The sequence below is a fragment of the Giraffa tippelskirchi genome, chromosome 4, assembly GCF_054371585.1.
Source record: "Giraffa tippelskirchi isolate mGirTip1 chromosome 4, T2T-mGirTip1v1.2.pri, whole genome shotgun sequence".
In the NCBI taxonomy this organism is placed as follows: Eukaryota; Metazoa; Chordata; class Mammalia; order Artiodactyla; family Giraffidae; genus Giraffa; species Giraffa tippelskirchi.
In genome coordinates, this window is record NC_137278.1 from 91,882,188 (window position 1) to 91,898,625 (window position 16,438).

General features: G+C 40.4%; 1 protein-coding gene across 1 annotated transcript in view; it reads right to left on the reverse strand.

Annotated features, from left to right (window-relative positions):
• Positions 1–16,438, reverse strand: part of TACR1 (tachykinin receptor 1) — a 147,120-nt gene that overhangs the window by 15,328 nt on the left and 115,354 nt on the right. Inside the window, exon 3 of the mRNA XM_081595867.1 lies at positions 214–364. Coding sequence (XP_081451993.1) covers positions 214–364 — 151 coding nt within the window. The remainder of the gene's footprint in view (positions 1–213; positions 365–16,438) is intronic.

Sequence of the window (16,438 nt, forward strand, 5' to 3'; positions counted from 1 at the left end):
TGAGAACGAGAGGGCTTATGCCTGTACAGGCAGGCCTAGGTTACAAACACATTGAAGGAAAATTTCTTCCTCCCCTCCCCTTTCCTCCCCTCCTTTCTACAGTTCTTTGGACCCAGGGACTGCCTCTGGGACTCCTGAGGCTCTGGGGCTCACATGCTTACCAGTCTGTCACCTGTGCCAGGGTGGGTTAAGTGCTGCTAGCCCTTTGCTCACCTTGCGTTTGGCAGAGACTTGCTCGTGGTAGCGGTCAGAGGAGTCCCCAGGGATCTCACTGGCCCACAGTGTGATGCCCACTACAGTGTAAGCATAACCTATCACCAGCAGGGGGAGGAAGTAGATCAGCACAGTCACGCAGATGTGGTACCTGTAACAAGGTGAATGGGGGTAGTCAGTTCAAGAAGTAACAGGGCTGGTCAAGCCTTGACAGTTACCTGTCTCAGACTAGCTACTTGCATGAATACGTAGGTGATCTATTAGTGGGTAAAGTAGAGAAAGCAAATCTTTTTGACATGTTTTTCTTGTGGACTTTTCCATAATGGAGATTCCTGTTTAGAATGAAAAGAATAAACATTAATGAAAGGGAACTGAATTTGTTGAACATTTATGGCAATTTTAGTTGATGTGAAGTTCAGTATTGCTTACTGTTCCCTTCAAAGAAAAATGCAAACTCAGGCTGAATTAATAGGAGTATATTTTCTAGAATAAAGAAGGTGATTGTATCACTCAATTGTACTTGTCAGATTTAAACTTAGGCTTAGTTTTGATGCAGGGACACGGATCAATAGACCAACTAGTACATTCAGATGAGAAAATTGTGATTGTTAATAAGACTTGTTTAGTTGTTAACTTGTGTCTTAATCTTTTGCAACTCCATGGACTGTAGCCAGACAGGCTCCTCTGCCCATGGGATTTCCCAGGCAAGAATACTGGAGTAGGTTGCCATTACCTTCTCCAGCTGGACCTTCCTGACCCAAAGATCAAACTCGTGTGTCGTGCATTGGCAAGTGAATTCTTTACCAGTGAGCCAATCTATTCTAAATGTCAAATGGATTCACGGATATAAGTATAATTATCTTGGAGAGAGACAAAGTTTATCTCAGAATTAGAATCAGTAGTTGAGAGCTACAAAGTTTAAGCTACTTCTAAGCATAGTTCTTAAATATATATCTCTCGATGGAAGCTGTCTGGGTCTCTGAGTTACTGCTTGAAAGACAATTACCAAAGGATTTGAGTCTGACTGGAACATGAACAAGAAACAAACCTTTGCAGTGTTAGCCCACAGATTCTGAGGTTTCCTAGAACAGCACAACTTGTTGTATTCTGTTTAAGGTGAAGGTCATTGTAAGTTGGACATTTAAATAAGTTATTTGAATTTTGAGAAAGAATATTTTTTCTCAGAGGGTCCTTGGAAGGTGTGTCTAGTTATAGGATTTTCCCTCTGATGTGAGTGTAATGCAAAAGCTCAGAATTTCTAATAGTAATAACATGAGAACACCTAATATTTTGTGAGGTTTACTCTAGGTCACTGTGTTAATAATTACATTAATGATAGTATTAATAGCAGAACTGGAAGTTGGATTTTATATAGTGAAGAACACAATGCCGAGAACTTTACTGGCAATATTTTCTTAAACCCTCAAAACAAGGGTAGTGAGAAATGTAATATTTCCTGCCATATCAACAAACAAGTGTGTCGCAGTCTTCAGCAATTCCATCCCTCCAAATGTGAGTTTCTGAGCCTGGAGGGCACCCAGAAAGAACAATACCTACTATCCAGCAGCCTCAGCCACTCCCCATGGTGAGCACTGAGAAGCTGGGATGTGTGTGTGTGACAAGCATTAGAAACTGGCCCCAGATAGCTGAGATACATATGAAAGAAATGATTTCAGTGAGCCCAGGCTCTTGTATCTGCTCCTATATAAAAATGCACTAAATTACTTGAGATATCTGGTTTTCTTTAATTAACAGTAATCTTCTGATGTTCAGACTACTTGCCCCTTGTTGCAAACTTCTATATAACTTGACTCCTCCTCCTGCCTCCTGAGAGCAGTTCTCTCAGGGTTACTTGAAATGCTGTCTCCTGGACTTGAAGTCCTAAAAATTCCCATCAAATAAAACATAACTCGCAACTTCTAGGTTGTGATTATTTTTTAAATGGACAGTTTTGGCAACCAACAAAGGGATCCAGAATGGATTCCTATCCTCGACCTGAACTCTACAAGGATCCGGAGGCTTGGTTCCAGCAGAGGCCTCTTGTGCCCATCTGCCTCCTTGAAATCCGGACAGATTTGAATGAATCTTCCTGGATCTCAAATCTCCTGTATTGGTTTATGACCTTGAGTTTTATTTGGGGGAAAATGTTATCCTTGAAACTTGGTTTCAAGAAGAGGTACCTGGGTCTCTCAGCTTAGATACTGGGTGGGACATCCTCAAAGAACTGGGAAGATTTTTCTCAATTTAGGTGCTGAGCAGGATATCCTCAGTGTTAAGGCACTGGGAAAATTTTGCTCAAGCAGGGGATCCTCAGTGTTAAAGCCCTGGGAAGGTTCATTTTGGATACTGAGTGGTTAGCCTCAGTTTAGAGACTGGGAAGCTCAAACACTGAGTAAGGTGGGACTGAGTTATTAGGGGGGAAGACTGGCATGTTGTTTTTCCTTGACTTGGCTACCTTAATAGAGTTTGTCAAGATAAAACTGAAATCTTCTGAGAGCTTCTGAGCTCCAAAAAGGGAATCTTTCCTCCTGGCTGGCAACGGCTTTCTCAGATGACTGAGAAATTTGCAGGAGTGGTGGAAGCAAGACTTCATGCCATGCAGCTTGTTCCTACAGGAAAACCCACTCATGTAATTAACAAACTGCTCAACAGGGGACACACATAAGGATTGGCTATTCCACAATCTGACCACCCATGGAAGTCTTATACTCCACTGGGAAACCCGAGACACATAAGATGGGGCTTAAACAACTCTGGGGCAAAACCAGAGAACTTAAGCTCCCAAAAAGCACACACTGGCCCATCACATGCAATTTTATCTTAACAAACTGACTTCAAAACGGAAAATAAAGGTTTCAAAATAAAAAGGAATGAGAAATCGCCGATACCCATGCAAAACTTATAGGTGTTTACTTGATTGGAAATTGGAGGAAATCTCACCATGGAAATTGAGGGGGCTCTTTCATTGTCTATGCAATTAAGTTTCATTAAGGTGAGAAGCTGGCTTAGTAAAAATATATTTTTAGACTTTAAACAAAAACTTTCTAGAGGGAAACTTGCATTTATCTGTGTCTTTGAGATGTAAATGTCCTACCTGATCATTTAGGTTACATCCTCTCCCATTCTCTTATGGGGAGGTCTTTTGCATCTTAATGGTTTGAATTTCTATTAAGATATATTTTATTGGTGGCCAATTGATGGATCATTTAAAATTGGAAAAACTAACTGGTAAATCTAAAGTATGCTCATCATAGCCAGTGGTCTCGCTGGTACCTATAAACAAAAATCAAACTAAAGGTGAAATTATGTATCTAATAATTAAACTAAGGACTTCCATAGTTTATTTAAAACAAGTTAAAAAAACTGGCTTGAGAAGCTTCATTTGTGGTCTGTGCTTCTTCTCAATGGGTTTTACAATGTCTAAAAAGAGTATTAAAATAATTATAAGCATGACAAACCTGTAAGGAAAGTCTGACTATAATTCCCAATAAGTTAGAATTTCTTTAAGGTGTTATCTCAAATGAATAAAGAAATATTTGGATGATTACTTAAAGTAGGACCAATAAAATGGACATTTATATGATTAAAACAAGCTTTGATATTACTACACTACTACTAAAGCTAAATGAGCCAAAAGGGACACCTACTGGTCCCCAACATTAAAAGCCAAATGAGTCCTATTTACCTCAGATTTTACAATATATATTAAAGAGGCTGATGAATCACAAGGTGGGATCAAGATTGCTGAGAGAAATATCAACAAGCTCAGATATGCAGATGACACCACCCTAATGGCAGAAAGTAAAAGAGCAACTAAAGAGCCTCTTGATGAAGGTGAAAGAAGGGAGTGAAAAAGCTGGCTTAAAACTCAACATTCAGAAAATGAAGATCATAGCATCTGATCCCATCACTTCATGGCAAGTTGATGGGGAAACAAGACAAAGGAAATTAAAACAAAAATAAACAAATGGAAAAAAAAGAAAAACATAAATAAATAAACAAACAGGATCTAATTAAACTTAAAAGTTTTTGTATTGCAAAGGGAACTGTTAGGTAGTTAGAATAGGAAAAAGGAGTCCAGAATGGCAGTGGCTAAAAGACAAGGAAGGGAAAAGCCCACGAAAATAGAACAAAGGAAGGTCGGAGGACCGGAGTGAGAACCTCAGGTAGAACAAACAGCACTCTGGCTAGCCCAGTTTACATAGGGCAGGCCCAAGGGGAGGAAAAATATGTAAAAAGCAGGAGCGCTGGGGATCTCTCTCGTGCACTCTCTCAATCTCTTCTCTTTGCGTCTTTTGGGTTGGCATGCCCTCATGCATCAAGGATGTAGTTTCCTTTATTTTCTAAATAAAACTGAGCTGTAACATGGTGCTGTAACACTCTGTACAGATCTGTCTGAGAGCTGTAACATTGATCTGTCCAAGAGCTGTGACACAGTCTGTCCAAGAGCTGTGACACGCCGAGGGCTTTAACGTCCGTCGCTTCAAATTTTTGTTGTGGCGGGACAGAACTGAGGAAATGACACACTCCCTGACAGAACCATGGACAAAATGAAAAGACAAACTAGTGAATGGAGGAAAATATTTATAAATGATATAACTGATAATGGTTCAATATTCAAAATATATAAACAGTTCATACAACTCAATATCAAGAAATAACCCAATCAAAAAATAGACAGAAGAAGACCTGAACAGACATATTTCAGGGAAGACATAGATAGCTAACAGGCACACGAAAACATGCTTAATATCACTAATCATGAAAAACGCAAGTCAAAACCATGATGAGCTATCACTTCACCACTATCAGAATGGCTATCATCAAAGAGGAACTAAAGAGCATGTTGATAAAGTGAAAGAGGCGAATGAAAACGCTAGCTTAAAACTCAACATTTAAGAAACTAAGATCATGGGATCCAGTCTCATCACTTAATGGCAAATAGATGGGGAAACAATGGAAACAGTGACAAACTTTATTTTCTTGGGTTCCAAAATCACTGCAGATGGTGACGGCAGCCATGAAATTAAAAGACACTTGCTTCTTAGAAGAAAAGCTATGACAAACCTATACAGTATATTAAAAAGCAGAGACATTACTTTGCCGACAAAGATCCATCTAGTCAAAGCTATGGTTTTTGCATGAGTCATGTATGGGTGTGAGAGTTGGACCATAAGAAGGGCTGAGCGCCAAAGAATTGATGCTTTTGAACTGTGGTGTTGGAGAAAACTCTTGAGAGTCCTTTGGACTTTTAGGAGATCAAACCAGTCAATCCAAAAGGAAATCAGTCCTGAATATTCAATGGAGGGTCTGTTGCTGAAGCTCCAATACTTTGGCCACCTGATGTGAAGAGGTAACTCATTGGAAAAGACCCTGATGCTAGGAAAGATTGAAGGCAGGAAGAGAAGGGAACAACAGAGGATGAGATGGTTGGATGGTATCACTGACTCAATGAACATGAGTTTGAGCAAATTCCAGGAGATGGTGAAGGACAGGGAAGCCTGGAGTGCTGCAGTCCATGGGGTCGCAAAGAGTCGGACACGACTGAGTGACTAAACAAAATCATCAAAAAATTTACAGATAACAAATGTTGGTGAGGATGTGGAGAAAAGGGAATGCTCCTACACTGTTGGTAGGAATGTAAATCAGTGAAGCCACTATGGAAAATAGAAAGGAGTTTCCTCAAAAAACTAAAAGTAGAACTAATATATGACCTAGCAATTTTACTCCTGAATGTATGTCCAAAAAAAAAAAAATCTAATTCAAAAGAATATATGCATCCCAATGTTCATGGCAGCATTGTTGACCATAGCCAAGCTATGGAAACAACCTAAATATTGATTGACAGATGAATGAATAAAGATGTGGTAGATAAATGTGAAATACTACTCAGCCATAAAAATAATTAAATTTCATCACTTGCAACAACATGGATGGACGTGACAGGTACTTAGTGAAGTAAGTCAGACAGAAAGGAGAATATTGTATGTTATCCCTTATATGTGGAATCTAAAAAATAGAACAAATTAATGAATGTAACAACAAAGAAAACACTCATAGGTATAGCAACAACCTAGTGCTTACCAGTGGTGAGAGGCAAGGGTAGAGGGGCAAGATGGAAGTATAGTATTAAGAGGTACAAATTACTATATGTAAAATAAATAAGCTACAAGGATATATTGTGAAGTATAGGGGATATAGCTAATATTATATAATAACTATAAATGGAGTATAACTTCTAAAATTGTGAATCACTATGCTGCACTAAAATATATAATATTATTAATCAACTGTGTTACAATCTTTTAAAAAGACTAAATAAAAAACACAAAAATTCAATGCATAAATCTCATCTCTCTCATCATGTGGGAACCAAGCAGTCCCTTCTGTCACAGACTATTGTAGTCACTCTCAATTTTTTCTCTGGCTCACTTTGGTGCATCCATGACCCCTGATCTCTGAGCTCTTCTTCCAAGGCCGATATTAATTCTGAGAGCTGACTATCAGATTTGAGAGCCAAAAAATCCCCCATGAAGATGTACAAAAATAAGATTATACTAGGTTCTACTAATCAATTCTCTAAAATAGTGATTTTGGAAAAATATTAAAATGTAAGTTTATCTCCAATGAACTGCAAGAATATGGTAAAACTTCTCCAAGAAGATGTCAAGATGGAAGAAATGTTTATTTTCATATTTTCTAGTGATTAAATTTCAATCATTTGACCTACATTCATTTAAACTTGGATATTGGATTGAGCATTTGCAGTTTCTATGTGAAAGGGGTTTATCTGAGCTAGATTTTCTGTCTCTTTGAATTTGTCTATTCTAAGTATTTTAGATAAGTGGAATCATACAATATTTGTCCTTTTTGTGTCTGGCTTATTCATCTAGCATTATGTTTGCAAGGTTCATCCATGTTATAGCATGTATCAGAACTTCATTCTTTTTTAAGGCTAAATAATATTCCATATATATTTATAACATTTTGAATATCCATTCATCTAATGAGGGGCATCTGAGTTGTTTCCACCTTTTGGCTATTGTGAATAATGCTGCTATGAACTTTGTACTCTTTGGTGTACAAGTATTTGTTTGAGGCCCTGCATTCAATTCTGAGTATATATCTAGAAGTGAAATTGCTGGGTCTTATTATTAAGAATAACTTAATAATAATTAAGTTATTAATTATCCATGTTAGAGTATGAACCTGTCTATAACTCTTTTTAGTTGAAATTAAATCTATACTTTTTATTGATCACAACTGAATATCAAAATAACTTTTCCTTCTTAAAAAAGAGACTGATAAACTATGTTGACTGATTCAGCTTAGCGTTTTCCTAATGGTCTGATCTGTGATTTTCCAAAGAGCACATTGTTTTAAAGTATAGATTTTACTTATTTTAATTCAGGTATAGTGAGGCTTATGTTCTGTGACGTTCAGTGTCAGCTATGAGTTCATAGTCTTCAAAGGAAAGAATTCACTCCAGGACCAAAGGAACACAGTTGCTCATATCTTTGCAGCAGTGTAACAACTTTATTAAAAGTCAGGAAGTAATAGGGACAGCTTCTGGCACAGACACCAGAAGCGAGTAGGAAGAGATCCACATACAGCTTTTAAGATATCTTATTATACATACCTTTTGACCTGTTACTAAAAGTAGTTTTGGCATAGGAGTAGGTCAGTTTGTTTCCCTTTGATCTTGTAACAAAGATTGGTCTCCTGACAATGTCAAGGAACCTGTTCCTATGGCTCTGATGTTATCAATTAACCAGCTCCCTAGCTGCCATTTCTGATGTGGGTAAATGGCCACAAATTCCAAATGGCCATAAATTCCAGAACATGGATGACTACCTGACTGGCTCCATGGACTCCTTATCCACTTGCCTAAGAAATGCTGTCACTAACAGATCAAGACAAGTTTTCCATTGAAAAGATAGTTTATTATTTATAGTTCCCAAGAGAAAGGGGCATACTGTCTCACAGATGGTCATAGTCAGAGAGCATGGAGAAAATGTAGGAAAGTCTTCTACTATGTTTTTTGAGGGAAAGCATTAGTGAGGCAAGATAAACAGGCCTAGGATGGTCTCATTTGAATCATTCCAGTAGGCCCCAGTGTAGGGACTGCCCATAGATGTCAGATGTGGCCCTGGGGTGATTAGGGCAGAGGATAGTGTCTTGTAGTATAAGAGCCCCAAAAAAGCAGATAGATGATGGGTAGGGGCTTTGGGTTGTTTAGTTTGCATATGAAGGCACACTAGCAGGAGTTATCCCTAGGAGTTATCTAGCCCTGGATAGGCAGTCCCTCTTAGATCATCAACAAGACCCCAGATATCAAAGCATCAGGTACAGAAACTAGAAAATATGGTTAATACACACTTTAGTGATGTCATTAAATCTCAAACAACAATGTCTTTCCAGGGACTACCCTGGTGGCTTAGTGGTGAAGAATCTGCCTGCCAATGCAGGAGACATGGGTTTGATCACCAATCGAGAAAGATCCCACATGCTGCAGAACAACTAAGCATGTGTGCCACAACTATTCAGCCTATGCTCTAGAGCCCAGGAGCCACAACTGCTAAGCTCATGTGCCACAACTATTAAAGCTTGCATGCCCTAGAGCCTGTGATTCCCAACTATTAGAGCCTGCATGCCCTAGAGCCTGTGATTCCCAACTATTAAAGCCTGCATGCCCTAGAGCCTGTGATTCCCAGCTATTAAAGCCTGCATGCTCTAGAGCCTGTGATTCCCAACAAGAGAAGCCACCACATGAGTAGCCTGAGTACTGCAACTAGGGAGTAGTCCCCACTCACCACAACTAGAGAAAAGCCTGCTGCGCAACAGTGAAGACCCAGCACAGCCCAAAATAAATAACTTTTCCTTCTTAAAAAAGAGACTGATAAACTATGTTGAACTCTCAAGAGTCTTCTCCAGCACCACAATTCAAAACAGCAACTCATTGGGCTCAGCCTTCTTTATTGTCCAAGTCTCATATCCATACATGACTACTGGAAAAACCATAGCTTTGACTAGACAGACTTTTGTCAGCAAAGTGATATCTCTACTTTTTAATACACTGTCTTGGTTGGTCATAGTTTTTCTTCCAAGGAGCAAGCGTCTTTTAATTTCATGGCTGCAGTCATCATCTGCAATGATTTTGGGGCCCAAGAAAATAAAATCTGTCACTGTTTCCATTGTTTCCCCATCTATTTGCCATGAAGTGATGGGACTGGATGCCATGATCTTAGTTTTTTGAATGTTGAGTTTGTTGCGGTCCACAGAGTCAAAATCTTTAGCACAGTCTATGAAGCAGAAATAAATGTTTTCCTGGTATTCCCTTGCTTTGTCTATGATCTAACAGATGTTGGCAATTTGATCTCTGATTCCTCTGCCTTTTCTAAACCCAGCTTGTACATCTGAAAGTTCTAGGTTCATGTACAGCTGAAAGCCAGTTTGAAGGGTTTTGAACATAACTTTATAAGCATGTGAAATGAGTGCAAGTGTACAGTAGTTTGAGCATTCTTTGACATTGCCTTTCTTGGGGATTGGAATGAAAACTGACATTTTCCAGTCCCATGGCCACTGATGAGTTTTCCAAATTTGCTGACATATTTATTGCAGCACTTTAACAGCATCATATTTTATGTTTTGAAATAGCTCAGTTGGAATTCTATTACCTCCGCTAGCTTTGTTTGTAGTAATGCTTCCTAACGCCCACTTGACTTCACACTTCAGGATGTCTGGCTGTAGGTGAGTGACTATACCATCTTGGTTTTCTGGGTCATTAAGACTTTTTTTTTGTATATTTTGTATATATTTTGTGTATTTTGTAAATTCTTGCCACCTATTCTCAATCTCTTCTGCTTCTATTAGGTCCTTACCATTTCTGTCCCTTACTGTGCCCATCCTTGCATGAAATGTTCTCTTGATTCCTCCAGTTTGAAGAGATCTCTAGTCTTTCCATTCTGTTGTTTCCCTCCATTTCTTTGCATTGTTCACTTAAGAAGGGTTTCTATCTCTTCTTGCTATTCTTTGGAACTCTGCATTCAGTTGGGTGTATCTTTCCCTTTCTCCCTGCCTTTTGCTTCTCTTCTTTTCTCAGCTATGTGTAAGTTCTCCTCAGACAACCACTTTGCCTTCTTTTGGTTCTTTTTCTTTGGGTTGGTTTTGGTCACTGCCTCCTGTACAATGTTACAAACTTGTGTCCATAGTTTTTCAGGCACTCTATCTCTCAGATCTAATCACTTGATTAGATTCACCACCTCAACTGTATAATCATATAGGATTTGATTTAGGTTATACCTGAATGGCCTAGTGGTTTTCCTGACTTTCTTCAATTTAAACATGAATTTTGCAATAAGGAGCTCATGATCTGAGCCACAGTCTGCTCCAGGTCTTATTTTTGTTGACTGTATAGAGCTTCTCTATATGCAGCTGTAAAGAGTGTAATTAATCTGATTTCAGTATTGACCATCTGGTGATATCCATATGTAGTAGAGTCATCTCATGTGTTGTTGGTAGAGGGTGTTTGCTATGCCCAGTGTGTTCTCTTTGCAAAACTCTGTTAGCCTTTGCCCTGCTTCATTTTGTACTCCAAGGCAAAACTTGCTGGTTATTCCATCTATCTCTTGATCTCTTGCCTTCCTATGTTTGCATTCCAATCCCCTATGATGAAAAGGACTTTTTTTTTTTTTTTTTGGCTTTTGTTCTGAAAGATCTCATTGGTCTTCATGGAAATGGTCAACTTTAGCTTCTTCAGCATTAGTGCCTGGGGCATAGACTTGGATTAGTATGGTATTGAATGGTTTGCCTTGGAAATGAACCAAGATCATTCTGTTGTTTTTGTGATTGCACCTAAGTACTGCATTTCATACTCTTTTGTTGACTATGAGGGCTACCCCATTTCTTCTAAAGGATTCTTACCCTCAGTAGTAGATACACCCATTCCTATCCATTTTAGTTTATTGATTTCAAATTGTTGATGTCTTCTCTTTCCATCTCTTACTTGACCACATCAAATTTACCTTGATTCATGGGCCTAATATTCTAATTCCAATATTTCTCTTTACAGCATTGAACTTTACTTTCACCACCAGACAAGTCAGCAACTGTGCATCGTTTCTGATTTGGCCCAGCCAAAGCTATTTCTCCACTCTTTCCTAGTAGCATATTGGACAACTTCTGACCCAGGGGGTTTATCTTCTGGTGTCATATCTTCTTTTCATACTGTTCATGAGGTTCTCAAGGCAAGTACACTGGAGGGATTTGCCATTCTCTCCTCTAGTAGACCACATTTTGTCAGATCTCTCCACTATAACCTGTCCATCTTGGGTTGCCCTGCACACCATGGCTCATAGCTTCATTGAGTTACACAAGCCCCTTTGCCATGACAAACCTATGATTCATGAAGCGATTTTCATGAAGGTACATGGTCATTTAACCAGTATTCTAATTTGAACATTTGAGTCATTTATAATGTCTTGATATATACCTGATATTATAATTAACACCTTCAGATAAATGTCTTTGCTCTATTTCTTATTTCCCAAGAATTAGTCAGTATTAAGTTACAGTGTCTTTAAGGATTTGGTGTATATTTATACTCTTCAGAAAATATATGCCAATTTATACAACCAGCAACAATTTATGAGATTTCTTTTTCCTCTTCATGCCTGTGCTGGGTATTGGTAAGTCTTTTTGTCTTTGACAACATAATAGTTTATACATGATTCCTTACTTTACGTTTATTATTCTTGATTCATTGTAAATTGAAATATTATAATTTTGCTATTTAGTCATTGTCATTTCTTTCGTGAATTGACCACCTGCTTAATTTACTCAATTTTACATTGAAGTATCCATATTATCTTTACTATTTTCTAAGAATTCTCCATGGCTTCTGTCATATTATACTTAAATTGTCTCTTCCATATAAAAATCACAAAAACACTCATTTATGCTTTCTCCTGGTTTATTTACTTATTTGTATTTAACTGATCAGGCTATCAGGGATATACTTTGATATTATGAGGAAAAGCTCCACATTTCTTTCTCCACCAATTGTTTATAGTTTCCCAAGTACCACTGTAGGATATTCCATCCTTTCCCTGATGCTTTAAAATTGCACATATGTCTTATTCACTCATATAGCTCTATTTCTGGGCTTTTGCTCTGTTTCCTGGACCTATCCCTCCTTTGTGGTATCAGCTCCACACAATCTCAATTTTTGTGGCTTTGTAGTATGTATTATTTTTTTAATGTCATGGCAGTTCAGTTCAGTTCAGTCACTCAGTCGTATCCGACTCTTTGCGACCCCATGAATTGCAGCACGCCAGGCCTCTCTGTCCATCACCAACTCCCGGAGTCTACCCAAACCCATGTCCATCGAGTCAGTTATTCCATCCAACTATCTCATCCTCTGTCGTCCCCTTCTCCTCCCGCCCCCAATCCTACCCAGCATTAGGGTCTTTTCCAATGAGTCAACCCTTCGCATGAGGTGGCCAAAGTATTGGCGTTTCAGCTTCAACATCAGACCTTCCAATGAACACCCAGGATTGATCTCTTTTAGGATGGATTGATTGGATCTCCTTGCAGTCCAAGGAACTCTCAAGAGTCTTCTCCAACACCACAGTTCAAAAGCATCAATTCTTCGGCACTCAGCTTTCTTCACCGTCCAACTCTCACATCCATACATGACCACTGGAAAAACCATAGCCTTGACTAGACGCACTTTTGTTGGCAAAGTAATGTCTCTGTTTTTAAATATGCTATCTAGGTTGGCCATAACTTTCCTTCCAAGGAGTAAGCGTCTTTTAATTTCATGGCTGCAATCACCATCAGCAGTGATTCTGGAGCCCAAAAAAATAAAGTCTGACACTGTTTGCACTGTTTCCCCATCTACTTCCCATGAAGTGATGGGACCAGATGCCATGATCTTAGTTTTCTGAACGTTGAGCTTTAAGCCAACTTTTTCACTCTCCTCTTTCACCTTCATCAAGAGGCTCTTTAGTTCTTCTTCACTTTCTGCCATAAGGGTGGTGTCATCCGCATATCTGAGGTTGTTGATATTTCTCCCGGCAATCTTGATTCCAGCTTGTGTTTCTTCCAGCCCAGCATTTCTCATGATGTACTCTGCATATAAGTTAAATAAGCAGGGTGACAATATACAGCCTTGACGTACTCCTTTTCTTATTTGGAACCAGTCTGTTGTTCCATGTCCAGTTCTAACTGTTGCTTCCTGACCTGCATACAGGTTTCTCAAGAGACAGGTCAGATGGTCTGGTATTCCCATCTCTTTCAGAATTTTCCACAGTTTATTGTGATCCACACAGTCAAAGGCTTTGGCATAGTCAATAAAGCAGAAATAGATGTTTTTCTGGAACTCTCTTGCTTTTTCGATGATCCAGCGGATATTGGCAATTTGATCTCTGGTTCCTCTGCCTTTTCTAAAACCAGCTTGAACATCTGGAAGTTCACGGTTGACGTATTGCTGAAGCCTGGCTTGGAGAATTTTGAGCATTACTTTACTAGCATGTGAGATGAGTGCAATTGTGTGGTAGTTTGAGCATTCTTTGGCATTGCCTTTCTTTGGGATTGGAACAAAAAGTGACCTCTTCCAGTCCTGTGGCCACTGCTGAGTTTTCCAACTTTGCTGGCATGTTGAGTGCAGCACTTTCACAGCATCACCTTTGAGGACTTGAAATAGCTCAACTGGAATTCCATCACCTCCACTAGCTTTGTTCGTAGTGATGCTTTCTAAGGCCCACTTGACTTCACATTCCAGGATGTCTGGCTCTAGATGAGTGATCACACCATCGTGATTATCTGGGTCGTGAAGATCTTTTTTGTACAGTTCTTCTGTGTATTCTTGCCACCTCTTCTTAATATCTTCTGCTACTGTTAAGTCCATACCATTTCTGTCCTTTATCGAGCCTATCTTTGCATGAAATGTTCCTTTGGTATCTCTAATTTTCTTGAAGAGATCTCTAGTCTTTCCCAATCTGTTGTTTTCCTCTATTTCTTTGCACTGATCGCTGAGGAAGGGTTTCTTATCTCTCCTTGCTATTCTTTGGAACTCTGCATTCAGATGGGAATATCTTTCCTTTTCTCCTTTGCTTTTCGCTTCTCTTCTCTTCCCAGCTATCTGTAAGGCCTCCTCAGACAGCCATTTTGCTTTTTTGCATTTCTTTTCCATGGGGATTTTCTTGATCCCTGTCTCCAGTACAATGTCACGAACCTCTCTCCATAGTTCATCAGGCACTCTGTCTATCAGGTCTAGTCCCTTAAATCTATTTGTCACTTCCACTGTATACTCATAAGGGATTTGATCTAGGTCATACCTGAATGGTCTAGTGGTTTTCCCTACTTTCTTCAATTTAAGTCTGAATTTGGCAATAAGCAGTTCATGATCTGAGCCACAGTCTGCTCCCGGTCTTGTTTTTGCTGACTGTATAGAGCTTCTCCATCTTTGTCTGCAAAGAATATAATCAATCTGATTTCGGTGTTGACCATCTGGTGATGTCCACGTGTAGAGTCTTCTCTTGTGTTGTTGGAATAGGGTGTTTGCTATTACCAGTGCGTTCTCGTGGCAAAACTCTATTAGCCTTTGCCCTGCTTCATTCTGTACTCCAAGGCCAAACTTGCCTGTTACGCCAGGTGTTTCTTGACTTCCTACTTTTGCATTCCAGTCCCCTATAATGAACAGGACATCTTTTTTGGGTGTTAGTTCTAGAAGGTCTTGTAGGTCTTCATAGAATCGTTCAACTTCAGCTTCTTCGGCTTTACTGGTCGGGGCATAGACTTGGATTACCGTGATATTGAATGGTTTGCCTTGGAAACGAACAGAGATCATTCTATCGTTTTTGAGATTGCATCCAAGTACTGCATTTTGGACTCTTTTGTTGACCATGATGGCTACTCCATTTCTTCTAAGGGATTCTTGCCCACAGTAGTAGATATAATGGTCATCTGAGTTAAATTCACCCATTCCAGTCCATCTTAGTTCGCTGATTCCTAGAATGTTGATGTTCACTCTTGCCATTTCCTGTTTGACCACTTCCAATTTGCCTTGTTTCATGGACCTAACATTCCAGGTTCCTATGCAATATTGCTCTTTACAGCATCGGACTTTGCCTCTATCACCAGTCATATCCACAGCTGGGTATCGTTTTTGCTTTGGCTCCATCCCATCATTCTTTCTGGAGTTATTTCTCCACTGATCTCCATTAGTATATTGGGCACCTACTGACCTGGGGAGTTCATCTTTCAGTGTCCTATCTTTTTGCCTTTTCATACTGTTCATGGGGTTCTCAAGGCAAGAATACTGAAGTGGTTTGCCATGCCCTTCTCCAGTGGACCACATTCTGTGAGACCTCTTCACCATGACCCATCCATCTTGGGTGGCCCCACACAGCATGGCTTAGTTTCATTGAGATAGACAAGGCTGTGGTCCCTGTGATCAGATTAGCTAGTTTTCTGTTATTCTAGTTTCAGTGTGTCTGCCCTCTGATGCCCTCTCGCAACACTTACCGTCTTACTTGGGTTTCTCTTACCTTGGTCCTTGGGTAATTCCTCTCGCCGCCACTGCCGGCCCCCAGCCCCCGGCCCGGCCTAGCCCCTGTCGGCCACCGACCCCCGGCCGCAGAAGCGAGGCGGCTGCGACGGCTCGGCGCAGAAGCGAGGCGGCTGCGATGGCTCGGCGCAGAAGCGTGGCCGAGAGGAGCTAGGCTGGGCCGGGGGCTGGGAGCCGGGGGCGGCGGCCGAGAGGGGCTAGGCCGGGCCGGGGGCCGGGGGCGCGAGGCGGCTGCGACGGCTCGGCGCAGAAGCGAGGCGGCTGCGATGGCTCGGCGCAGAAGCGTGGCCGAGAGGAGCTAGGCCGGGCCGGGGGCCGGAAGCCGGGGGCGGTGGCCGAGAGGGGCTAGGCCGGGCCGGGGGCCCGGGGGCGGCGGCCGACAGGACCTAGGTCATGGCAGTGCAAATCTCTTATTATTTTACTTAGTTCCAAAAAATAAAGGATGTCTATTATAATACACATTTCTTAAAAGAGGATCAGGGGATGGTTTCAGTTATTTGTAGCCAGGCCTGCAGCTTCCCAGAAGATATCAGATGGTTGAGTTTCCTGGCCCATCCCAACATTGGTCCTCATGATACAGTTTAGTAGATGCCATTGATCTGCTCAGTCCCTTATGCCCTTATTTCAGATTCTTTATTGGTCAGCTCTTTCAGG